The 26491-nt window shown below is 33.5% G+C and overlaps 4 protein-coding genes and 1 pseudogene across 4 annotated transcripts; all 5 read left to right on the top strand.

The window, feature by feature from the left end:
- LOC139484523 (ankyrin repeat and KH domain-containing protein 1-like) overlaps positions 1 to 5461 on the top strand; it is a 133208-nt pseudogene extending 127747 nt beyond the window's left edge.
- A 6733-nt stretch (positions 5462 to 12194) lies between these two features.
- LOC139484522 (uncharacterized) lies at positions 12195 to 13490 on the top strand. Its single transcript, XM_071268254.1, has one exon. It carries the CDS (start codon positions 12195 to 12197, stop codon positions 13488 to 13490), a length of 1296 nt encoding a protein of 431 aa, XP_071124355.1.
- A 65-nt stretch (positions 13491 to 13555) lies between these two features.
- Positions 13556 to 14392, top strand: LOC139484521 (ankyrin repeat domain-containing protein 50-like). Its single transcript, XM_071268253.1, has one exon. It carries the CDS (start codon positions 13556 to 13558, stop codon positions 14390 to 14392), a length of 837 nt encoding a protein of 278 aa, XP_071124354.1.
- A 112-nt stretch (positions 14393 to 14504) lies between these two features.
- Positions 14505 to 15179, top strand: LOC139484520 (ankyrin repeat domain-containing protein 29-like). Its single transcript, XM_071268251.1, has one exon. The coding sequence runs from the start codon at positions 14505 to 14507 to the stop codon at positions 15177 to 15179; it is 675 nt and encodes a 224-aa protein (XP_071124352.1).
- A 133-nt stretch (positions 15180 to 15312) lies between these two features.
- LOC139484519 (ankyrin repeat domain-containing protein 29-like) lies at positions 15313 to 15963 on the top strand. Its single transcript, XM_071268250.1, has one exon. The coding sequence runs from the start codon at positions 15313 to 15315 to the stop codon at positions 15961 to 15963; it is 651 nt and encodes a 216-aa protein (XP_071124351.1).
- The last annotated feature ends 10528 nt before the right edge of the window (positions 15964 to 26491 follow it).

Below are 26491 nucleotides of genomic sequence, written 5' to 3'. Positions count from 1 at the left end.
ATTTGTACCGACAATGGTACATCAAGTGACCATTCTTGTAACAAGTTGAAATTTTTCCAATGCAATGGAGCTGATGGTTTATCGTCACTTCTGTGACATTCTTCACATTGTGGAATAGTTTCAGGAATATCAACATCTGGTTTTGTTGTCAGATCTGGTAGTCTGTAAGAAAATATAATGCTCTCTGGAAGACCTGTTTGTTGGAACTCCTCTAAGAATTTAAAGCGAGCTATTTTGCCATTATCTGCTAGGAAAGAGGCAAATGTGTCAGGTTGTAATAAAATAATTAAACCACATTTAAGGTCATGCTTTCGGTTTAAGTGCAGCTGAATAGTCTGAATCAGTTCTTCATTATTCAAACAGTGCTCATTTTTCAACTCAGCAAAGACATGACAGGAGAACACATGTTTACATTTGTTGATACAATTTGACACAACAACTTTCTCAATCTCATTTTCAAATAAATTTGTAAGCTCAAACTCTACCTTCTTGACAATGTGAACCTTTTCAGAATATAAGTGAATTTCGTCATTTTCAGATGCAGTGTTCTGTCTCTTTTGTCTTGATTTTATAGTTCTTTTTGATGTCCGATTTATAGATTTTGATATCTCTTTGACAGCATCTATGTTCTGAAGAAAGATGTATTTTGCTGCGAGTTGTTCCTCAAACTCTGCATCTTCAGCTGCTTCAAACTCGAGTTAAAAAATGGATTTCAAAGAGACAAATTTTAACCCACTCATCTTTAGTAAAATCAGATTTATATTGTTTATGAAGTGAAGATATTTTATCTTCATCTATTGATATTTCATTGTAAACAACATTTTTTGAATAAGTAAAGTTTTTGGAAGCAATGACTTTGTACAAGTCTTGTGTATTTTGAAAACAGAATTCATCACGTTTTTGAGTAAGCTTACTCTGTATTTGAAGAAGAATCCTTTGGTTGATCTATTTGACAATAACGGCAGGAGTTCTCTGTATATCGCAAGTCAGGAAGGATATACTGATTTAGTAAAGTTACTGTAAGAGAAGAATCCTAATGTTGATCTATGTAGCATTTATGGTGTAAGTCCTCTGCAATTGGCAAGTTATCAAGGACATACTGATATAGTAAAGCTACAGTTGGAGAAGAATCCGAATGTTGATCTTCGTGACAATTATGGCCGGAGTCCTCTGTACTGTGCAAGTCAGGAAGGACATACTGACATAGTAAAGCTTCTGTTAGAGAAGAATCCTAATGTTGATCTATGTGACCAGGATGGTTGTAGTCCTCTATACCGGGCAAGTTATCTAGGACATACTGACATAGTAAAGCTACTGTTAGAGAATAATCCTAATGTTTATCTATGTAGCAATGATGGTTTTAGTCATATGCACTTGGCAAGTTATGAAGGACATACTGACATAGTAAAGTTACTGTTAGAGAAGAATCCTTCAGCCGTACTAAGTTATCCATAATTACAACTATTAAACACTCCTGTAAAGATACCAGATTGTCTCTCATTCTTGCCAATGTTTGATATTTCATGGGGTACCTCCGGATATAGGTATTGTAGTTGCATATGTCATCCGCAGCTTTCTGTTTTAATTTCTTTTCTGCAGAATTGAGACTAAGAGTAGCACCACTATTTGATGAAATGCTAAACACTGTACCAACTGATTGGTAATTCATGGCAAGTTCCTGTGTATTTAGATCTTGTAAAACTCCACAGTAATTTTTTCTATTAGTAAGATTCAAGAGTGTATCATATATACTATAAAGTTTCAAAAGTTTGGTCTTTACAAAATTGTCTAATTCAGATGACCTGTCTAAGCTTTTCTGGTTGACAAAAGATTCAAGTAATATTTGTACCGACAATGGTACATCAAGTGACCATTCTTGTAACAAGTTGAAATTTTTCCAATGCAATGGAGCTGATGGTTTATCGTCACTTCTGTGACATTCTTCACATTGTGGAATAGTTTCAGGAATATCAACATCTGGTTTTGTTGTCAGATCTGGTAGTCTGTAAGAAAATATAATGCTCTCTGGAAGACCTGTTTGTTGGAACTCCTCTAAGAATTTAAAGCGAGCTATTTTGCCATTATCTGCTAGGAAAGAGGCAAATGTGTCAGGTTGTAATAAAATAATTAAACCACATTTAAGGTCATGCTTTCGGTTTAAGTGCAGCTGAATAGTCTGAATCAGTTCTTCATTATTCAAACAGTGCTCATTTTTCAACTCAGCAAAGACATGACAGGAGAACACATGTTTACATTTGTTGATACAATTTGACACAACAACTTTCTCAATCTCATTTTCAAATAAATTTGTAAGCTCAAACTCTACCTTCTTGACAATGTGAACCTTTTCAGAATATAAGTGAATTTCGTCATTTTCAGATGCAGTGTTCTGTCTCTTTTGTCTTGATTTTATAGTTCTTTTTGATGTCCGATTTATAGATTTTGATATCTCTTTGACAGCATCTATGTTCTGAAGAAAGATGTATTTTGCTGCGAGTTGTTCCTCAAACTCTGCATCTTCAGCTGCTTCAAACTCGAGTTAAAAAATGGATTTCAAAGAGACAAATTTTAACCCACTCATCTTTAGTAAAATCAGATTTATATTGTTTATGAAGTGAAGATATTTTATCTTCATCTATTGATATTTCATTGTAAACAACATTTTTTGAATAAGTAAAGTTTTTGGAAGCAATGACTTTGTACAAGTCTTGTGTATTTTGAAAACAGAATTCATCACGTTTTTGAGTAAGCTTACTCTGTATTTGAAGAAGAATCCTTTGGTTGATCTATTTGACAATAACGGCAGGAGTTCTCTGTATATCGCAAGTCAGGAAGGATATACTGATTTAGTAAAGTTACTGTAAGAGAAGAATCCTAATGTTGATCTATGTAGCATTTATGGTGTAAGTCCTCTGCAATTGGCAAGTTATCAAGGACATACTGATATAGTAAAGCTACAGTTGGAGAAGAATCCGAATGTTGATCTTCGTGACAATTATGGCCGGAGTCCTCTGTACTGTGCAAGTCAGGAAGGACATACTGACATAGTAAAGCTTCTGTTAGAGAAGAATCCTAATGTTGATCTATGTGACCAGGATGGTTGTAGTCCTCTATACCGGGCAAGTTATCTAGGACATACTGACATAGTAAAGCTACTGTTAGAGAATAATCCTAATGTTTATCTATGTAGCAATGATGGTTTTAGTCATATGCACTTGGCAAGTTATGAAGGACATACTGACATAGTAAAGTTACTGTTAGAGAAGAATCCTTCAGCCGTACTAAGTTATCCATAATTACAACTATTAAACACTCCTGTAAAGATACCAGATTGTCTCTCATTCTTGCCAATGTTTGATATTTCATGGGGTACCTCCGGATATAGGTATTGTAGTTGCATATGTCATCCGCAGCTTTCTGTTTTAATTTCTTTTCTGCAGAATTGAGACTAAGAGTAGCACCACTATTTGATGAAATGCTAAACACTGTACCAACTGATTGGTAATTCATGGCAAGTTCCTGTGTATTTAGATCTTGTAAAACTCCACAGTAATTTTTTCTATTAGTAAGATTCAAGAGTGTATCATATATACTATAAAGTTTCAAAAGTTTGGTCTTTACAAAATTGTCTAATTCAGATGACCTGTCTAAGCTTTTCTGGTTGACAAAAGATTCAAGTAATATTTGTACCGACAATGGTACATCAAGTGACCATTCTTGTAACAAGTTGAAATTTTTCCAATGCAATGGAGCTGATGGTTTATCGTCACTTCTGTGACATTCTTCACATTGTGGAATAGTTTCAGGAATATCAACATCTGGTTTTGTTGTCAGATCTGGTAGTCTGTAAGAAAATATAATGCTCTCTGGAAGACCTGTTTGTTGGAACTCCTCTAAGAATTTAAAGCGAGCTATTTTGCCATTATCTGCTAGGAAAGAGGCAAATGTGTCAGGTTGTAATAAAATAATTAAACCACATTTAAGGTCATGCTTTCGGTTTAAGTGCAGCTGAATAGTCTGAATCAGTTCTTCATTATTCAAACAGTGCTCATTTTTCAACTCAGCAAAGACATGACAGGAGAACACATGTTTACATTTGTTGATACAATTTGACACAACAACTTTCTCAATCTCATTTTCAAATAAATTTGTAAGCTCAAACTCTACCTTCTTGACAATGTGAACCTTTTCAGAATATAAGTGAATTTCGTCATTTTCAGATGCAGTGTTCTGTCTCTTTTGTCTTGATTTTATAGTTCTTTTTGATGTCCGATTTATAGATTTTGATATCTCTTTGACAGCATCTATGTTCTGAAGAAAGATGTATTTTGCTGCGAGTTGTTCCTCAAACTCTGCATCTTCAGCTGCTTCAAACTCGAGTTAAAAAATGGATTTCAAAGAGACAAATTTTAACCCACTCATCTTTAGTAAAATCAGATTTATATTGTTTATGAAGTGAAGATATTTTATCTTCATCTATTGATATTTCATTGTAAACAACATTTTTTGAATAAGTAAAGTTTTTGGAAGCAATGACTTTGTACAAGTCTTGTGTATTTTGAAAACAGAATTCATCACGTTTTTGAGTAAGCTTACTCTGTATTTGAAGAAGAATCCTTTGGTTGATCTATTTGACAATAACGGCAGGAGTTCTCTGTATATCGCAAGTCAGGAAGGATATACTGATTTAGTAAAGTTACTGTAAGAGAAGAATCCTAATGTTGATCTATGTAGCATTTATGGTGTAAGTCCTCTGCAATTGGCAAGTTATCAAGGACATACTGATATAGTAAAGCTACAGTTGGAGAAGAATCCGAATGTTGATCTTCGTGACAATTATGGCCGGAGTCCTCTGTACTGTGCAAGTCAGGAAGGACATACTGACATAGTAAAGCTTCTGTTAGAGAAGAATCCTAATGTTGATCTATGTGACCAGGATGGTTGTAGTCCTCTATACCGGGCAAGTTATCTAGGACATACTGACATAGTAAAGCTACTGTTAGAGAATAATCCTAATGTTTATCTATGTAGCAATGATGGTTTTAGTCATATGCACTTGGCAAGTTATGAAGGACATACTGACATAGTAAAGTTACTGTTAGAGAAGAATCCTTATGTTGATTTATGTGACAATGATGGCTATAGTCCTCTATATCGGGGAGGTTATCTAGGACATACTGATATAGCAAAATAACTGTTGGAGGACTATCCTAAGGTTAATCTATATGGCAATTATGGCTGGAGTCCTCTGTACTGTGCAAGTCAGGAAGAACATACTCACATAGTAAAGCTACTTTTAGAGAAGAATCCTAATGTTGATCTATGTGACAAGGATGGTTTTAGTCCTTTACACTTGGCAAGTTATCAAGGACATACTGACATATTAAAGTTACTGCTAGAGAAGAATCCTAATGTGGATCTTTGTGACAATAATGACTGAAGTCCTCTGTACAAATCATGAAGGAAATACTGATAAAGTTTCTATTAGAGACGGATCATAATGCTGATGTATGTGATAAAATTGAGAATGAAAATGGGAAATGTGTCAAACAGACAACAAGCCGATCAAAGAACAGAAAACAGCCGACGGCTACAAATTATTATTGCCATACACCACTGATCCTTTCATGTAACAGAAAAAACACTAGAATACAACAGCTGTTAATTAAACATAACACAGACATTGATGCCTAGATCGATGAAGGTGGTAGTACTTAAAAGCTAAGTGCCCTGCATGGAACCAAAAAGATAACAAAGTTACTGTTAGACAACAAAGCTGAAGGTTTTAGTGATCAAAGGTACCAGGATTGTACGCCAGACGCGCGTTTCGTCTACATAAGACTTATCATTGACGCTCAGATAGATGTTTACTTAGGAATTTTTTTATAGCAGATAACCATCAACTAGATATTATAAAGACCGTCATGATTGTAGAAAAGTCTTCATCAAATTTAAGAGATTTAATCTGCAAGAAGTCAGTCGGTTATGCTTTTAAGGAAGAAGTTGGTTCTTCCAAATTACATGTGTGATGTCAGATTTCCTATATGATTTTGTTAAAGTGTATATTTTGTAGATGTCACATATTTCAAATCAGATTTGTTACATATTTTTGTTTAGATGTATACTTTGTACATGTTGTAGATGTGAGTTGTGTCATGTTATGTCAGATTTCTTCTATGGTGTTGTGGAAGTATATACTTTTAGATTTTACATGTGTAAGATATGTCAGATTTTTCTATGGTTTTGTGCAAGTGTATGCTTTGTAGATACCACATGTGTTATGTCAGATTTTTCGTAGAGTTTTGTTTACGTGTATGCTTTGTAGCTGACCACATGTGTTACAATTTCGTTGAATGTAAATGATATGAACTCCAAAGTCTTATATAATAAGACTAGTAAACCACAGGCATCTCAATTCTTGTATGATCATGAACTAGGTGAAAGCATAGAGCTAACGAGTGCGAGATTCTCATGGATAATCATCGAGGTCGTTAAAAATCCGTTGCAGTTAACTTTGGTTAAATTTTAAAATAAAAATCTTTAAAATGCAATCGAAATGTAATAGTCTGAACACATTTCACCTCTTATTCCACTAAATATTAAATTGCAGTTACAAGTGTCACAAAACTTTCCAGACCTATTTTCTTAAACTGTAATAGAGAGAGGCGGGAAGGAGGGGTCCAGATCCCGAAATCTCGGGCTTAAAAACACGTAATCCCGAGGTCACCAATTTAAATAAATTTAAATCCCGACATCCCGAAATTCGGAAATAGAATTCCTGGATCCCGAAAGGGTCAATCCCGAAATCCGGAGCTTAAAACCCCGATCCCGGAGTCCCGATAAAGGTCCTATCCCCCTCCCCCCTCGTAATACTATACTCCATTCATTCATAACCTTGAGACTTGTTACTTTAAAATTGCAATCCCTAATTGTGAATGATGCACACAGGCGCAGTAAAAGAAAACAGATTTCGCTATATATATCTTCGAAAGTGGAATTAGATAAAGAAGAAATGACATGTAATATTGTATCTTACATGTGTACTTTCAATTTCAATTTGGTTCTAAATTTAGATTTAGTTTTCCCATAAATTGCGGACGGAATAGAAGACACCTGTTTATTTTCTGCACCTGGTAGAAAAACTTGAAAACTGGGAGTTGAAATGACATATTCTAAGATAAATGTTAGAGTGAGACAACTTTTAAGTTACTGAGTAATATTTTTGGCCTGATTTGTTTATGTTTTGTCTTTTCCATCTTTGTTCTTCCGACTTGTAAGTGTTGCACTAGTGGTCAAATAATTCTCTTGGTGTCGTCTCATTTCTTATATGAATATAAATCATGTCCTAAAATTTTCAATTGCACAAAATACGAACATGTCAACGTCTTTTTTATTCAACAATTAAATTCACACGTCTTTCATTAATTTTTAACCTTTTTTTAAAACTTTACGTTGAATACTGTGTTTTTCGTTCAAGACTACGGCTTTTTAAAACGATATTTTTGGGTCATTTCAGGTTTCATTTTAAGTAATTTGATATCAATAGAAGTAAAATTGTTACATGTTTATTTGTTTATTTGTTTATAATTTTGTTGTGAGGTGTTTTTTTCTATCTGTTGATATCATAAACACGAAATGCCTTCTCCTACGCGTCTAAAAAAATCAGTGTTTTAAAGTCAGCCTGTACACAGAACAACGTACAGAATGCTTTGGATTTTAATTGGAGTAATTCAGATAATTTCTATTAGGTTTTAAGACAAGTGTGCTTGTTGGATTCATGATCATAGACCGCAAAAAGTAGTTTCTCTTTTGTATATCCTTTCTTGGAGTAAGGGAGATAACCTGCGTAACTAACGACGAACGTTTTTAATCCCGTATTCCGCTAGAGGCGTGCAATTACGTACACTTCGCCTTAAGTGTATGATTTGTAGAAACAACATGTGTTATGTCAGACTTCTTGTGTGGTTTTGTTTAAGTGTATACTTTGTAGATTCCACATGTGTTATGTCATATTTTTCATAAAGATTTGTTTAAGTATATACTTTGTAGATACAACATGTGCAATGTTAGATTTCTTATATACTTTTGTTGGAGTTTATTAATTTAGAGTGCACATGTGTAATATCAAATTTCTAGTCTGGGTTTGTTTAAGTGTATACTTTATAGATACCACATGTGAGTTATATAAAATTTCTCGTATGGTTTTGTTTAAGTGTATGCTTTGTAGATACCACATGTGTTATAACAAATTTGTCGTCTGGTTTTATGCAAGTGTATACTTTGTAGATACCACATGTGTAACACAATTTGTGTTTCATATCATTAATTATTATTATTATTACTGGAGTATTAATTAGGAAATTCATTGAAAAGGAATTAATTACAGCATAACCGAACATTCAATGAAATGTACTCTTTGGACACTTAATAACGATCTGTACGAATATTATAGACATTTATGTTCTTTTTCACGGGTTCAACCGAACATTAAGCATTTTTTTTATATACAAGGCTTAATAACACAAAACACAAATATACTATGGGATGTAGGTTTGCAGCATCCAGTCGAGACAAAAGGCGAAAGACTGTATATAATAAACTTTGAAAAGCGTATCTGAAACACCGTTGCTTGCGGCTTGAGTAGCGCCTCCGTTTCGTAAACTATGCAAACCAAATTTTTATTAGTCTAACCCTATTGCGCTTAAAGCTTCTCTGGCTCTAGTATAAGATAAAGGCTTATTTATATTACTCAATACTAAGGTATCTTTTTTTTTTTTTTTTTTTTGGGACTGCAAAGAACAAAATTGTACTCCGAAGAATCAATCTTAAGACTTGCTAAGTCACAATAATGTTTTAAAAAATTAACAGGATAATGAAGTCGGTATATCCGTACTTGCTACCATAACTATACTACCTTGTCTTTAAATATCGGTCTATAATTTCAACGTGTGTTTTAAAAAACTGATATCACTCGTTCCTATAAGCGAGAGTTCTTTGTATCTAAAAAATTAAGCATAAGCCAATTATCACATACAGGTTAAATAGTTTAGCAATCATATCCGCTGTGATTGGTTCTTTCTTTTGTAAAGGTTTCGCCAAAATTCTTTTCTCTTTCTAAGACAATGTAACCACGGTTTGGATATAAACACAGTTCGTGATACCACTTAATTGCGTAAAAGTTAGAATTAAGTATGGACACTGAACAAGCTGACTGTATTAATTCTGTGAGATACAAGGACACCGTAGATATATTTTTTCACTGTCAAAAACTTAAAATTGTACTTCCTGCACCAAATATTTTTTTGAATTTATTAAAATATAAATCGTATATCTTGTTTGTGGAATATGATTTACTCTTTTTAGTTACATCCATAACTGCAAAAGCTGTATTAAGTAACCCACGTTTGCGCAAGAGTTTGTAGATATCTTTCCATTCCTTATCTCACAGAGATCTACAAAAGACATGGAAAGATATGCAATATCCTATCGTTGAGGGACAGAAAATCACGGCCAGGTCCGTGTTACAAGCGGCCAGGTCCGCATATTAAACACATGTACACTGTACAATCTATAGTTACAATATCAAAAAACAAAAAGCGGCAAGGTCCGCATAAAGAATTTTTATTCAAAATTCATTCATTCATTTTAGCATCAAGTTTCAATACAAGACATGGAAAGATATGCAATATCCTAGCCTTCAAGGACAGAAAAACACGGCCAGGTCCGTGATACAAGCGACCAGGTCCGCATATTAAACACATGTACACTGTACAATCTACATACAATATCAGAAAACAAAAAGCGTCAAGGTCCGCATAAAGAAATTTTTACTCAAATTTCATTCATTCATTTTAGCATCAAGTTTCAATACAAGACAATGATAAGGGTGATAATGCAATGATTTTTACCAATATCCGCTGCAACTTTCCTTGCAGTCGTATTAGAAGGATTTATAAGTGATAAAGCAACAAAAAAAATATCAAAATATTCAAACATTTTCTGTTCGGGTAAACTCGAAGTACCCCTATGTAAATGCCATACAAAATCAAGCCAGTCTAAAAAAAATTTCCCATAATTTGGCAAAAACCCAGCTGACAATAAATCAGACAATACTTCTTTTGAAACTTTTAAACATAATTTTTCAGTATGTTCAAATCCAAGTCCATAATCTAGATATACAATTATTTTGAATCCTTTACTTTGCCAACATTTTTACTAGAGGGCATACCATTTTAGTGAAAATGTAACGAGCTGAGCTCAGCACAAAAGATAAAACTAATGTGTTATATTTAACTTTAGTGTCGCTTTTCTATCAAAACCCAAGAACTTTTGTGATTTAACATGCATATCTATATGATAGTACCCCGATGATGTCTTAAATCAAACTAAATGCAAAATGTTTATTTGCTGCATACATTTTGGCCTCTTTTACAACCTCGTATTTAAATTTTAATAACATTTCGTATTGATGTACGTGTCTGAGGTCAACAATCAACCAATCGAGTTGACCTACACCGATAAAGGATTAACAACAAAAGGGGGAGTGCTAACTCCCGTGCATACCAAATCTGCAATTGCACGTTTAACGAAATCTTTATGTTCAAAAGCAGATGTTTTGTTATTCAAAAATACAGAAGTAGGTGCATCGGTAATTTTCAAAAAATAGCCAGATTCAAGTATAGGTAAAACTATTTTTTTTTTTTTTTTTTTTTTTAAATCGGCCAATAAAAGTTTTATTTTCAAAATTTGTAAGCTATTGTATAATAGACCTTTTACATTATAAACTTGTACTAACTCATTCTCATACGTGTCTAAGCATAAATTAAAGTCAATCAAAGATAATACCTCATTTGGAACTGTTGATGTTATTAGACTTGTTGGCTTTTTCTGGACAGTAAGACGACCAATGTCCTGTGGAAAACAACGAGAAAGCATCAGCTGTAGGGTTGCTTGTAGGATTGCAACTTCACACCTATGATGACTTCTTGAAGATGTACATTCAGGAGAACTTAGGATTTCCTCGTCAGACATGAAGGAGAAAAAAGTCAAACAGACCTTAACAGCAATTAAAATAAACGTGTAGACTGATTGAATGCAAACCGTCGAATGATTTAATTCCCGCTAAGGTATGCACGGGTGAATCCACCCGTGCAAATTACTACGCATACAGTATTCGTTAAGCCTTATAACGAAAAGAAATTTATATAACCTGCAGCCAATAAATGACCATGTCTACTGTGAAATAACATGTATCCTTCAGGGGTTAATTGCATGGTTTGACAATTAACCACATATTACTATTACTCCATAAACAGACGACTATGTAACCGGCCTACAGCTATAGACATTTGTATGGACCACTGGACTATATAAGATCCCTCAATGGACTACAAGGAGAATTCGATTAGACGAGAATTCGATAAGGACAGATTGGTACCGGAGATTCCGCCAAGGTCTCCCCCCTCGTGGGTAGGCTGGAACTCTTGCGCTTAATATCCGTAATACTCTAACAGGAACGAACAGTTATACTATACGATCACGTGCCCGTGTGAGATATTGAAAATTCGAACAATTCAACTTTAAAGACAGTTTGTGAACATTCGAACATTTGAACTTTAGAATCTTTCTTGACTTTGTAATTACTTAATAAAATATATTTAATCATATTGACTTCGTCACATAAGTCAAAATTTGATGCCGTTTGACCACGATCGACTTGGATTGTCTAAAATAACGCGAAGGAATATAAAAGGTAAGAACTCAGTTACTTTCATTTTTCTTAATGGAAAATCAAGATATTTCTATGTCAGTGCAACAAGTAGAATTGGCTTTTCAAGGGATGGCACACATATTAAGTAAGGTTTTTGATTTTAAAGGAAGTGAGGCCGTATTTTTAAAAGGCTGAAAATCTGAAGTTTGTTCACGAGATGTGGTTCAAATAAAACTTTTTATTGAGTGTTTTAAAGGTATTATAGGTCAATTCAAAAATTATGAATATTATACACATTTTTTTTTATCAGAATGAAAGGTTATTTTTGTGTGTTATCTTTTATGAGGTACGTGTTGTTTAAGAGATAGGATAGATTACACATATGATTCTTAAACAAATAAACCGGTTTTTTTGGTAAAGTTATAGAGAAGCTAGTTTTTCGTTTAAAGTAAATTTGTAACAGCAGATTGATAACTGGAGGCAAATGTTACCAGTGATTGACACAACTATTGCAGACAAATGTTGTAAGATTATTGTATCTTGTAGATTACAAGTCTATAAAGATGAAAAGTTTAAAATATTATCACCATTTAAATCCTGTGAATGTAACTTAATATCAGATAAGATATGTCTTACATCTGAAGAAAAAAATATTATAGCAAAAACCTATATTGGTACACACGTTGACAATATTGATGAATTATCACAAAAGAATGAATTCTTTCCACTTTTATGCTCTTTATATCCTGGGGTAGAAAATGGAGATGTTAAAGAATTTTTCAATAATCCGTTTAATTTCTATAAAAATGAACTAGACAATTTAAGTATGCGAAATGACGAAGGCAAGTATAAAATATGTAGTCTTGCTTTATTAGTTCTCTTTAATAATGAAATGAAAGAAACATGGTTCCAGGGTAAAGTTTCAGATGAACAACGAAATGTCATAGAAGACACATGTAATGCTTGTGATATCAACAGAAGTACATCAAAGGCAAAACTGAAGAAGGAACTTGACACTTTAGATGGTACATTTATATATATCAAGAACGGCACTTATAGAGCTCTACATGATAAATTGTTTGACTTTCTTGTTCATTACTTTGGTCAAAAAATGATTGAATGTTTGATAGATCATGGTGACAGTGATTTAGTACATGAACGTTTTATTTATCAGAAATCACCAGATGACAAGAACAGTAACATAGACTTCATTATTGAAATACCAAAAGATTTTTTCCAATCATATTTAAAAAGATTTATAAAGGACTGGTCAGCAGGCAAGGTGACAGTCGTATTCAATAACAATAACATGAAAGTATCATCATTCAGAGAACAGTTATTACATCACTTAAAGCAACTGGACAAATCACAACAAGAAACATTAGCTAACATCAAGGATACAGTGACACCAAAGGAGCACTATGGATTAGGTTCCACTCCACTGGTAGAGACTTGTTGTAATGGTTATACTGATATGGTTCAGTGGTTGTTACATAAAAATGCGGATGTGGATCTATGTGACAATAATGGTTATAGTCCTCTGTTCTGTTCCATAAGTTATGAAGGACATACTGATACAGTAAAGTTACTGTTAGAGAAGAATCCTAATGTTGATCTATGTGACAATGATGGACGGAGTCCTCTGTTTATGGCAAGTTGTTATGGACATACTGATACAGTAAAGTTACTGTTAGAGAAGAATCCTAATGTTGATCTATGTGACAATGATGGACAGAGTCCTCTGTTTATGGCAAGTTGTTATGGACATACTGATCAGTAAAGTTACTGTTAGAGAAGGATCCTAAGGTTGATCTATATAAAAATGATGGTTGTAGTCCTCTGTTGATGGCAAGTTTAGAAGGACATACTGAAATAGTAAAGTTCCTGTTAGAGAGGAATCCTAATGTTGATCTATGTGACAAGGATGGTTGTAGTGCTCTGTACTATGCAAGTGATCAAAGACATACTGATATAGTAAAGTTACTGTTAGAGAGGAATCCTGATGTTGATCTATGTGACAATGATGGTTGTAGTCTTCTGTACATGGCAAGTGAGGAAGGAAATACTGATATTGTAAAGTTACTGTTAGAGAGGAATCCTGATGTTGATCTATGTGACAATGATGGACAGAGTCCTCTGTTTATGGCAAGTTGTTATGGACATACTGATACAGTAAAGTTACTGTTAGAGAAGGATCCTAAGGTTGACCTATATGACAATGATGGATGGAGTCCTCTGTTAAGGGCAAGTTGTATCGGCCGTACTGATATTGTTAAGCTACTGTTAAAGAGGAATCCTAATGTTGATCTATGTGACAAGGATGGTTGTAGTGCTCTGTACTATGCAAGTGATCAAGGACATACTGATATAGTAAAGTTACTGTTAGAGAGGAATCCTGATGTTGATCTATGTGACAAGGATGGTTGTAGTCTTCTGTACATGGCAAGTGTGGAAGGAAATACTGATATTGTAAAGTTACTGTTAGAGAGGAATCCTAAGGTTGATCTATGTGACAATGATGGATGGAGTCCTCTGTTAATGACAAGTTGTATCGGCCATACTGATATTGTTAAGTTACTGTTAGAGAAAAATCCTAATGTTGATCTATGTGACAAGGATGGCTGGAGTCCTCTTAACCATGCAAGTGATCAAGGACATACTGATATTGTTAAGTTACTGTAAGAGAAGGATCCTAAGGTTGATCAATGTGACAAGGATGGCTGTAGTTCTCTGTCGATGGCAAGTTCTAAAGGACAAACTGAGATAGTAGAGTAACTGTTAGAGAAGAATCCCAATGTTGATCTATGTGACAATTGTAGTCCTCTGTACATGGCAAGTCAGGAAGGACATACAGTCTGATATTGTAAAGTTACTGTTAGAGAATAATCTTAATGTTGTTCTATGTGACAATGATGGCTGTAGTCCTCTGTTGATGGCTAGTCAGAATGGACATACAGATATAGTAAAGTTACTGTTAGAGAGGAATCCTAATAATGATCTATGTTGCAATAATGGTTTGAGTTCTCTGTACATGGCAAGTCTGGAAGGACATACTGACATAGTAAAGTTCCTGTCAGAGAGGAATCCTAATGTTGATCTATGTGACAAGGATGGTTGTAGTGCTCTGTACTATGCAAGTGATCAAGGACATACTGATATGGTAAAGTTACTGTTAGAGAGGAATCCTAATAATGATCTATGTTGCAATAATGGTTTGAGTTCTCTGTACATGGCAAGTCTGGAAGGACATACTGACATAGTAAAGTTCCTGTCAGAGAGGAATCCTAATGTTGATCTATGTGACAAGGATGGTTGTAGTGCTCTGTACTATGCAAGTGATCAAGGACATACTGATATGGTAAAGTTACTGTTAGAGAGGAATCCTAATAATGATCTATGTTGCAATAAAGGTTTGAGTTTTCTGTACATGGCAAGTCTGGAAGGACATACTGACATAGTAAAGATATGATCTATGTGACAAGGATGGCTGAAGTTCTCTGTACCGGACAAGTTATAAAAGAAATACTGATATTGTGAAGTTACTGTTAGAGAAGAATCCCAATGTTGATCTATGCGACGAGTACGGTTGGAGTCCTCTGTACATGGCAAGACAGGAAGGACATACTGATATTGTAAAGTTACTGTTAGAGAAGAATCCTAATGTTGATCTATGTGACAAGGATGGATGTAGTCGTCTGTACCATGCAAATCATCAAGGACATACTGATATCGTAAAGTTACTGTTAGAGAAGAATCTTAATGTTGATCTATGTGACGAGGATGGTTGTAGTCCTCTGTTCTGGGCAAGTTATAAAGGACAAACTAATATAGTAAAGTTACTGTTAGAGAAGAATCCTAATGTTGATCTATGTAACAAGGATGGTTGTAGTCCTCTGTTCTGGACAAGTTATAAAGCACAAACTGATATAGGAAAGTTACTGTTAGAGAAGAATCTTAATGTTGATCTATGTGACGAGGATGGTTGTAGTCCTCTGTTCTGGGCAAGTTATAAAGGACAAACTAATATTGTAAAGTTACTGTTAGAGAAGAATCCTAATGTTGATCTATGTAACAAGGATGGTTGTAGTCCTCTGTTCTGGACAAGTTATAAAGCACAAACTGATATAGGAAAGTTACTGTTAGAGAAGGTGCTGATCAATGATGGTTGTAGTCCTCTGTACATGGCAAGTCAGGAAGGAAATACTGATATAGTAAAGTTACTGTTTGAGAAGAATCCTAATGTTGATCAATGAGACAAGAATGGTTGTAGTCCTCTGTTGATGGTAAGTTTGGAAGGACATACTGAAATAGTAAAGTTACTGTTATTGAAGAATCCTCATGTTGATCTATGTGACAATGATGATTGTAGTCATTTAAACATGGCTAGTCAGGATGGACATACTTAAATAGTAAAGTTACTGTTAAGGAAGAATCCTAATGTTGGTCAATGTGACAAGAACGGTTGTAGTCCTCTGTTGATGGCAAGTTATGAAGGACATACTGATATAGTAAAGTTACTGTCAGAGAAGAATTCTTGTGTTGATCTATGTGACAATGATGGTTGTAGTCCTCTGTCCATGGCAATAATCCTCAGGTTGATCTATGTGACAAGGATGGCACACAACTGATCAGGTCATCTCTCCATTACCACACCAGAATAAAAAAATATATTAATGAAACATAACCCAGACATTAATGTCCAAACATAAAATGGACATACATCTATAGTAATGATTGTAACAAACACATGAAGAAAGAGAAAAAAAAATCTTCTTAACTCGTGATAATAGTCAGCGGTTCGTTCTTATATAACAAAAGTACAGCTAAGCCTCACAAAACATTATTTTTTCTTTATATTATCACTAGGAACAGAAGAAACATTTTTTGATTTAGACACAGTAAAACTATTATGTGCCAATAAATACATCTGCACCACACTTTATCAACCTTGTAATTCTATCAATACTTGGTAGTTTTGAAATATTTCATTGTTTTCTAAAATTGCATTTCGTTTTACTTAAGAGTCAGATCAGTTTTTGTGCTATTTAACTTTCATGTGATGGGCTTCATATTTCAATCAAAGTATAATACAGTTACACTGTATATAAAGATGGAATCCCAATATTTGATTAATTCTGTTTGATGTCTGACGTTTCTCTTTGATATGTATTTGATTTTATACATAGATATATTATGAAGCCCTTCAGCTATTCCATATATTTTTTTATGTTTTTTTTTATTACTGTCTTATTACCACATGTGTAATGTCAGATTTCTTATTTGGTTTTGTTGTGATGATGGGCTTCATATTTCAATTAAAGTATGATATAGTTACACTGAATATAAATATGGAGTCCCAATTTTTGTTTATTTCTATGTTTGCTGACGTTTCTCTTTGATATGTAATTGATTTTATACATAGATATATAAGAAGACCTTCAGCTATTTATAGATTTTTTGTGTTTTGTATTACTGTCTTATTACCACATGTGTAATGTCAGATTTCTTATTTGGTTTTGTTGTGGTGTTGAATTACTCTCAAGATGCCGCTTGTGTTATGACAGATTTTTGGAATAATTTTGTTGTGTTATTGAATAACTGTCTTAATGCCACATTTAATATGACAGATTTCTTGAAGGCTTTTGTTGTGTTGTTGAATTACTGTCTAGATGTATTCTTTGTAGATTTCACATGTTTTATGTCTTATTTCTGATATAGATTTTTTTCAGTGTGTTCTTTCTAGATATTACATGTATTATGTCAGATTTTTTATATGGATTTGTTTAAGTGTGTTCCTTGTAGATATCACATGTGTTATGTCAGATTTTGTATATGGTTTTGATTCAGTGTATAATTTGTAGATGCCACATGTGTTATGTTAAATTTGCTGTGGTGTTAAATAACCCTAAAGATGTAACATGTGGTATTTAAAAGATTCCTTTTATGATTATGTTAAAGTGTATAATTTTTAGATCCTACATTTGTAATGTTTAATATCTAGTATCCACATGTGATAATAGTTTAGTAGGACATCCATTATCACTGTACTAGTAACATATTTGTTTAGTGGCCAGCTGAAGGACTCTCCCGGGTGCAGGAGTTTCTCGCTACATTGAAGATCCATTGGTGGCCTTCAGCTGTTGTCTGTTCTATGGTCGGGTTGTTGTCTCTTTGACTCATTCCCCATATTCATTCTCAATTTTATATGTCTCATTTTGTTCACGTCAGTTTTATGTTATGTTTTTGTCCTGTTTACCTGCTTTCCTACATTAACCACATCGTAAATTTTGTTAACAGACTTTATAACACATCTAAGTTGCAGTAAAGAAAATACCCTAAACTTAAGAACAACAAAACCGTAATGTAATTAGATATAACGTATGGCTCAGTTTTGAACTAGCAACCAATCAAATCATTACAACAACCTTAACTGTACAAAAACGTCAAAGAAGATTATGATTGATTAGATGGATATAACAACATAAAATGTCAAGATTCTTTGGACAAGTACTTGAACGATTTGTGAGTACTGAAACTTTGAAGATATTATTGTAAGATGTGGTAAAATACATTACTGATGATTCATCATTTTCGTGGGTACAAATTTTTAAGGATTTTGGAAACATGAATTTGCCTGGATATTTGATTTCGTGAATAGTTGATTTCTTGGATTTGCCAAAGTCATTATTAATTCTTATAGAAAATTTGTCATTCGTTGTACATTGGAATTTGTGGTTCCAGATTAAACGGAATACACGAAAATTGGTATGTAACGAATAATAATGAATCTACAGTATATAGATGGGTGACGTTTACTTCATTTACAATATATAAATTTTTTTTTCACGAGGTTGAGGAGCCAGATATCAATTTTATCATGTATTTTCATATTTTGACAATTTATAGGTTCAAACACCTTTTTCTTGCAATCTTTATGCTTAATATTTGTATTGTATACCCATTTAAGGTGGTACCCAACAGCACTAAAATTAATTTGGCTCGTTTAATTTTCATAAATTTTTGAGAAAGTATTTACTTTTAGTGGAGCGGCGAATGTTGAAAAAGTCGCTTAGTTAACGATTTTAAATTACCTAAATACCTCATGGAATTTTAAGGTCTTAAATTGTCTATCGATTATTCAGCTTTAGAAAAATGTTTGTCGTAAATATCAAATGTGATACAAATGACGTTAAAAATAGCCTTAACTAACGTTACCCAATTTGCATCGAATACCCCACTGCTGATTCGGTAGACAAAATTCATAACAAACCCGTTCTAAAAAATAATTTGTGAACGAAATTGGCAAATACAGTTATTCTTGAACTTCATACAATATAAGAGCATTTCCAAATAGTCCTATATGTAAAGCACAATGCATCTGCAAAATGGTTGAAAATAACACTGAAAACTCATCGTTTTTCACCTAGCATTATTTGCACGTGCAGTATAGGTGTATTTTAAAGGCACAACAGTAAAGCCACCTTATAATACTTCAATCGACCCGATTTACTTTTTTAAGTTAATTTCTAATAAGATAGATATTTGGCTAAATATATGCTTTTTATCCAGATTTAAAGTCCGAATATTTGTCACAGATTTACCGACATTGTTGTGGTTTCTAGTTACAGTCCCATATTCAGCGATTTAGCGAAGGTCATTTGTAATCATTTTCAAGCATATTTTTTGTTCATTTTATAATTTCCGAAGCCTTGAGATTAATTTATGTTGTTTGGTATAGTTTTTTATTCGTTTTTGTTGAATTTAACTTGGAAAGTGAATATCATTGTAGGGTTTGTTTGGATTTCAGGTGTGTTTGATTTGTTTTTTATTCAATCAAATGGACAATTTAACAGTCTCGTTAAAACACACAGGCACTTGTCTGCCTGTGTTAAAACTGGTCCCGCCAGATGCCAAAAAAGAAAAGTGGATGTTGGTGTTGACAAATGTACTATCTGCGATTCTTTTGTTGAAGAAATTTTAATAACATCAACAGAATCTGGAAGAAAAAGTCTGATAAATGCTGCAGCAAAGAGACGTGATGATTTTTTCAGTTATTTGAATAAATTCTGCAATGAAACAGCAAGTGAATTACCAGTATTTAGGTATCATAGGTCATTTTATAAAAGCTACTCAAGTAAGCAGAATTTCAAATCAGTATCCTGTTCTTCATCTGAAAAGGAAACACCAGATATACATTCCGATTTATCTAATTCTTTGGTGCTTGAAAATATTGATAACAATACATCAAAGTGTATTATTTGCAAAAAATGTCTCATAAAAGGGTGAAAACAATTACATACAATTTCATCAACTGAATGGTTAGTCAATCTTTAAAAGCTGCTGTTAGAGCATGCGACGCTGAAATGACTAATCGAAAAGAGCCAGATAATTTGCTCAATAATGCAGTGTATCACGCACCATGTCGGACCACATACTTGGCATATAGACAAAAATCCACTGATAAATCTGCGTATGATTTGGCATTTGAAAGATTAGTTGAAAATGTGGAGAGTGACCTTATTTGTGACAAAAAGTCTCTTGTATTGTCATCACTTTTGACAATGTACCAGTCTTTTTTTTACCTCATCAAGTAATTAAGACATACTGTAATATCTCTAAACTTAAGGCTTAACTTGAGAAGTACTACTACGGATGTCATTGTATTTTTTGCTCAACAAGGTCAAGCTAAATCTAGCATTGTATTTGCTAGCGATATTTCCATTGGAGACGCTGGTAAAGCAGCGAATAACATCTAAGCAGAATTAGAAATTTTTGAGATAAAAGCCTACTTAAATACAACGAACAAACCGATATGCATGTACTTTATGAAGAAGCCTCAATATAAAGAAAAACAAAATGAAAAATGTTTATATATCTTATTATTATCCTGCAAATGACGAAGTATCGTTGGACATGTTAGAAGTAATGATACCACCCTGTTTGATAAGTTTTGTTTACTTCTTGACAAAAAGTCTTTTGAAACATTTTCTTCAGTATCAATGGATATTTCGCATGAAATTCGAAGAAAATGTGCTGCTCTCGCAAAGTGCCTGGTGTCAAATTGTAATAACATAACTACTCCATTTAGTCTTAATCTTGCAGCACAGTTGTAGCATGAGTTCGAATCGAAGTCTTTGATTGAAAATTTAAATGCACATGGTTTTTGTGTCAAGTATGACGAGGTTTGGAGGTTTTTGACGAGTGTAGCGAATGCTGAAATAACAAAAATACAAGGTGGTTATTATGTCCCATTCGGTATAGCTAACTGTGGTTCCTTAATCCAAGAAGGTGTGGACAATATTGACCTTAATACCGAAACGATTGACGGTAAAAACAAATTTCACTCGATGGCGCGTGCTATATTCCAAAATTCAGATCTAAATGGAACATTCGGATTTAGTATCAGACAACGGTTTGAACGGAAACAGGACAAATCATTAGTCTATGACGAAAAGGTATCCTCGCTAATGCAGTGCTTACCCTTTACCTTTGTTGTGGGTAATTCGTAGAATAATGTGCAGAGAGGGATCTGTCTTGCCACATGAATTGTCTAGTAACTGTACCGAACAACTTGTTCCATTTTAACATATTTAGCCAACCAAAAATAATAATGGCTCCCCAGGTGCTTTTGGTTGGAAAACTGCAAAAAATGACAAGTTAGAGCTAGTTTTCTTTGAGGGACAAATGGCATAAGACTTTCTACAAGATCTCATTTGTTCGTGTAAGGGGGAAAAGCATGCCAGGCAGCATGTGTTTGCAAGGACCAGGGTCTTCCTTGCACTGATTTATGTTTTTGTCAAAATTTAGGTAGTTGTAACAATTTCCGGGCAGAATCAGCCGCCACAGGTGATGACACAGATGAAATAACATGACAAATAGTTCTTGTCGTAATATTTGGTAACTTTATCTTAATTTGCTATAATTTTTTCGACGTTTCATTTGGTATGAAAATAAACTCACCATAGATACCAAAACGGTCATGTCGCAAATTTTGAATTTGTTCTACAACACGATTGCACACATCGAGTAATATATCATTCCAATAACTATATTATATGAAGAAAAGATATCTTGTATTGAGATAGTTGGAATTCGTTTTAAGAAAACTCAGTGACATGTCGAATCCTTGAAAACTTGAAATTTAACATGGCTGCACATTTTGTTTGATTTATCAACTATGCATTTCGGATACTCTTTGGAAAACTTTTATCATAAAGTATTCAAGAAATGCTATTTGCCGAGGTCAAATATCAACTTGAAGGTAATTCTTTTACTGTTTTTTATTAGGCTTTATAACTTGTATACCACGGATAACCTTAAAAAAAGTTAAATAAAACGTTGTTCTGACGTCATGTGCAAATATGAAAAAGATTTTGTATGAACTAACGCATTTCTACTTAACACCACTCATATAATTTATTGAATAGATTATTAATTTTGAAAAATATCAATGGTATTGTTTCTCCAGATGAAAATAGGAATTTTTTAAGTGATGACCTTTGACCTTGATTTTCGGTATAATTGTACCAGATTTTATATTTACGTCACATATTTTCAAAAACTACACGATTTCAGCTTTCCAATGAGCTATTAAAATCCCATGAGGTATTTAGGTAATTTAAATTTCTAAAATTGTCCTCTCCGCCGCTCCACTATTTGACCCTTTGACAAAAAATTCAAAAAAATTTTGAACCAACCATTTTATCAGAAAATTACACTGGTTATATAGCAGTTTGACAAATACTAATTTTGATAATTGAGAAGCTTTATATTTCGTTAACAACACAACGTAATTAAAACGTTAAGCTGATTTTACAGAGTTATCTCCCTGTAGTGTTAGGTACCACCTTAAGTTTTAAATTTTCCATTTTACTATTTATGTTACATGTTACATATTCCGTATCTTTATGTATACTCAGATGTATTATCCCTGCCATTAACTGAATCTTGTAATACATCATATAATTTTTTTATTCTTCTGAGTCATTGATTTACTGAAAAAGAGGAATATTAAAAGAACTAATAGTATTGATATGAATTACAAGAATATTCCAATGTCAATAAAATGTATTTATCCAGTTTTAAGGTCTTCTGAAAACATGTGACAGTGACACATAATTGGTTTTGGTACAATTGTATTACATTCCATATAGTACATATGAAAGCTATGTTATAGTTGTCATCACTTTATGTCCATTGGCTGTAGTCTATCTATTCATTTCCTTTCAACTTTTCAAAATCACTACCTATGAAACCTTATTGTCAGATTGAATAGTCATTCAATTCTGCATTATTATTTTTCCATATATCATCTAGATCTTAAATGGAGTTTGTTTAACAAAATGATCCAAATATATATATTGCTCAGGTAGTCCCGACAAAGATTACACTGCATTATTGATAAATTCTATTGCAACAATGTCAATTTTCAACATGAAGCTAAAACTATTCTTAGGTGTCATGTCAGCAATATAGACTGAAGTTTATAGTCAAATTCCTTTTCAGGTTATAACAAAATCTTGTTACCAATTGTTAGTTGAAGTTCTATATTGTTTTCATTATATTTATATAGAAATATAGCTTGTTGATTGTATAACCATTAGACAAAAAAGGACCATTATAAAATCTTTTATCCGTATTTTATGTATTTTTGATAAAAAAAAAAAAGGGTCAAAAAAGAGGGACGAAAGATACCAAACTCATAAATCTAAAACAAACTGACAACGCCATGGCTAAAAATGAAAAAGACAAACAAACAACAGCACACACGACACAACATAGAAAACTAAAGAATAAACAACACGAACCCCACCAAAAAACTAGGGGTGATCTCAGGTGCTCCGGAAGGGTTAGCAGATCCTGCTCCACATGCGGCACCCGTCGTGTTGCTTATGTGATATCAAATCCGGTAAATAGTATAATTCGGTAAGTCACATTCATGAAAGAGAAGGGGATTGTAGTTACGACGTAAGGAACATATCCGATATCATTTGTGAAACGGTTATTCCATAACGGTCAACCATCTCGTGATGGCGTCCGTAAAATTTACGAAGGGATGATTTCAACTTCACCATTTGGAACTCTTCGTTTACTAGCTTCCTTGTGAGCAGCAACCCTCTATCAAGAAAATCATGATAGGAAATGCAAGCACGGGAATATCGTATCAATTGGGAGATATATACCCAGTATGCAGGTGCTGCTGGAATGTTGCTACTTAGAAATGGAAAATTCACAATTGGAAAGCTGAAATCATCTCTTTTGTCGTAAAGTTTTGTTTTCAACCGACCCTCATTGTCAATTTCTAGATGTAAGTCAAGATATGAGGCCGACTTAACTGTATCTGTAGTATCCTTTATCTCTAGCTCGATTGGATATATGCTTTCCACATAGTCACCAAATTTTGAATTATTTAATGAATGAACATCATCTATATAGCGAAAAGTAGAGTTAAATGATATTGCTAACTTCTTTTCTTTCTTCCTAAGAAGTTCCTGCATGAAGTCAGCCTCATAATAATAAAGAAACAAGTCGGTAAGTAGAGGGGCACAGTTTGTTCCCATTGGAATGCCGACAGTCTGCTGAAAAACACGTCCTCCGAACGTAACAAATATGTTGTCAATCTAGAAATCAAGCATCTTGATAATATCAGAGAATTTTTTGTTCGAATCAGAGTGATCCTTTACAAAGTAGAATTTATCCCTCCCTAAGACAAGATACTTGTATCTACGTTGGCCATTCTTTTTTACAAAGCAAAGCAATACCAACTCTTGCAATTTGTATTTTAGTTTGGAATGTGGAATACTGGTGTAAAGAGTAGAAAAGTCAAATGTTTTAATACTGTTACAAGATGAAAGAGAGTTAGAATGTATGTACTCTAAAAGATCTTTGGAATTTTTCAGTATCCACATCTGATTCACGCCCCCTCTAGAATAGGCAGTTTCACAATAACTTTGAAGCCCGTCTTTGATTGCGGATAAAATAGATGTTAATAATTTAGAAAGAGGTTTCGTGGAGCACTTGGAAGACCCAGCAATATACCGTTGTTTGTAAGGACACTTATGTAGTTTAGGTATCCAATACAGTGATGGCAGATCTAGTTCTTCATCTTTGGTTGAAATTCCAAAGGAACACAGAACAGACCTATGATTATCCAGGATTTCCTCTTTGGTAAGTGTCGTGAGGGTATATGTTGAGTTTCCAAGTGAATTGTCAATACCTAATTCGTTTATCAAGCAGTTAATGTAATGAGTTTTACACACAAAAACGATGTTGTTTGGGGCTTTATCTGCGGGGACAACAACATATTTGTCATGGAGGTAGGATAGGTGTTTTGCAACATTTGGGTCTTTAAAGGGAAACTTCGCAAAAAAATCAAAAATTGATATTATGTCCATTCTGAATAAAAATGCTCAAATTTATAGATATTAAAGTTTTATTCCGCTAAATAAGAGATCCTCATCGATTTTAAATTTTGAGTATCAATTCTCTGCGTTCCGCCATTTTGTCATCTTCTACGATGAAAAGTCACGATATGTCTATAAACCACAAAGGAACAAAACTACAGTAACCGATGTAGTCGTAATTACGTGTCGATATCTTCAATCGTACGGTTGTTTTATCTGAATAACTAACTTGATACGGAAAATGTTCTTATTTTTTTTTAATAACCATATCTAGTAGTCTGTTATTTTTAAACAGTTAATATTGGAATTAGTTAAAAAGTCAAAGTTCAAATCATAAATAAGTGTTCTGTGGAAATTGTTTTCGAAAATCTAATTCGTTCATAATTCATTAAAGTAATAAACTTTATTCAAATAAATTCGGATCTTCCCTCATCTGATCACCAGCATGGCTAAAGGTATTACTCCCAAATGTATTGTGAGGGGTGTAAGGTGACACGTCCAGGTATTCAATCGATTTCCTGTCCGGCGGGCTTGCAAGTTCATGCATCGTTACACCTCTGTAGGTATTGATCAGTGTACCTGACCGATCACTTATAACTTTCCATCTTGAACTATCAGGTGCATGTATAATATACATCTCTGTCTTGCGTGTCCGAAAGTGATATAATATACTAGTCATTACTTAACTAATACGCTTGTTTTTAAATAACATTTCTGGTGTAAAGAATATTATTTATAAAAATAATAAATAATGTAAAAAAAAAAGATTTGAAGAAATACAAATCTATTTACATATTTCAAGGGTTAATTTGGGAAAATGTAATATATACTCGTTGTCAATAGTTTAGGACAGATTGGAACATACCAGACATATTGATTTAAAAAAATGTGCGCACTTGTCGACGATTCGTTTATACGCCTGGATAGAAAGTTACGGAACTATAGCGCAATTCAAAATATATACATGTATACATTGAACATAAGAAAGAAACATACATTTTGTGTAAATTGGGGTCAAAGTTTTGTAAATAGACTAGTCCACGTATAGTACTAGTATGCCAACAGTATATAATCAACGAATTCGATAGACTATTTGTACCAAAAGAAGAAGAAGAAAAAAAGCAACAATTTGATTTAAATACAGGTCGATATATAACTTGCTTTGGTTCATCGAAGTTATGAACATAGTAAAATCACAGATTTATATATCAATTAGATTGTTCTCGAATAAAGGACGAAATTCGTCATCAACACAATTTTCCGACTTTCATGTAATATATATGCAACTGGACGTACACTATAATCCACAAGGGATGTGAATATTTTCTAGGAGAACTATTGAGTATTAAAGTTTCAAATCAATTTCGGAATTTATTTT

The sequence above is a fragment of the Mytilus edulis genome, chromosome 8, assembly GCF_963676685.1.
Source record: "Mytilus edulis chromosome 8, xbMytEdul2.2, whole genome shotgun sequence".
NCBI lineage: Eukaryota > Metazoa > Mollusca > Bivalvia > Mytilida > Mytilidae > Mytilus > Mytilus edulis.
Note: the sequence above shows the minus strand (reverse complement) of the source record. Positions and strands in the feature narration are given on the sequence as shown.

Bases quoted from the DNA above. Each gene is read 5' to 3' on its own strand.
- LOC139484522 (XM_071268254.1), top strand. From the start codon at position 12,195: ATGTTACCAGTGATTGACACAACTATTGCAGACAAATGTTGTAAGATT.
- LOC139484521 (XM_071268253.1), top strand. From the start codon at position 13,556: ATGGCAAGTTTAGAAGGACATACTGAAATAGTAAAGTTCCTGTTAGAG.
- LOC139484520 (XM_071268251.1), top strand. From the start codon at position 14,505: ATGTTGATCTATGTGACAATTGTAGTCCTCTGTACATGGCAAGTCAGG.
- LOC139484519 (XM_071268250.1), top strand. From the start codon at position 15,313: ATGGCAAGACAGGAAGGACATACTGATATTGTAAAGTTACTGTTAGAG.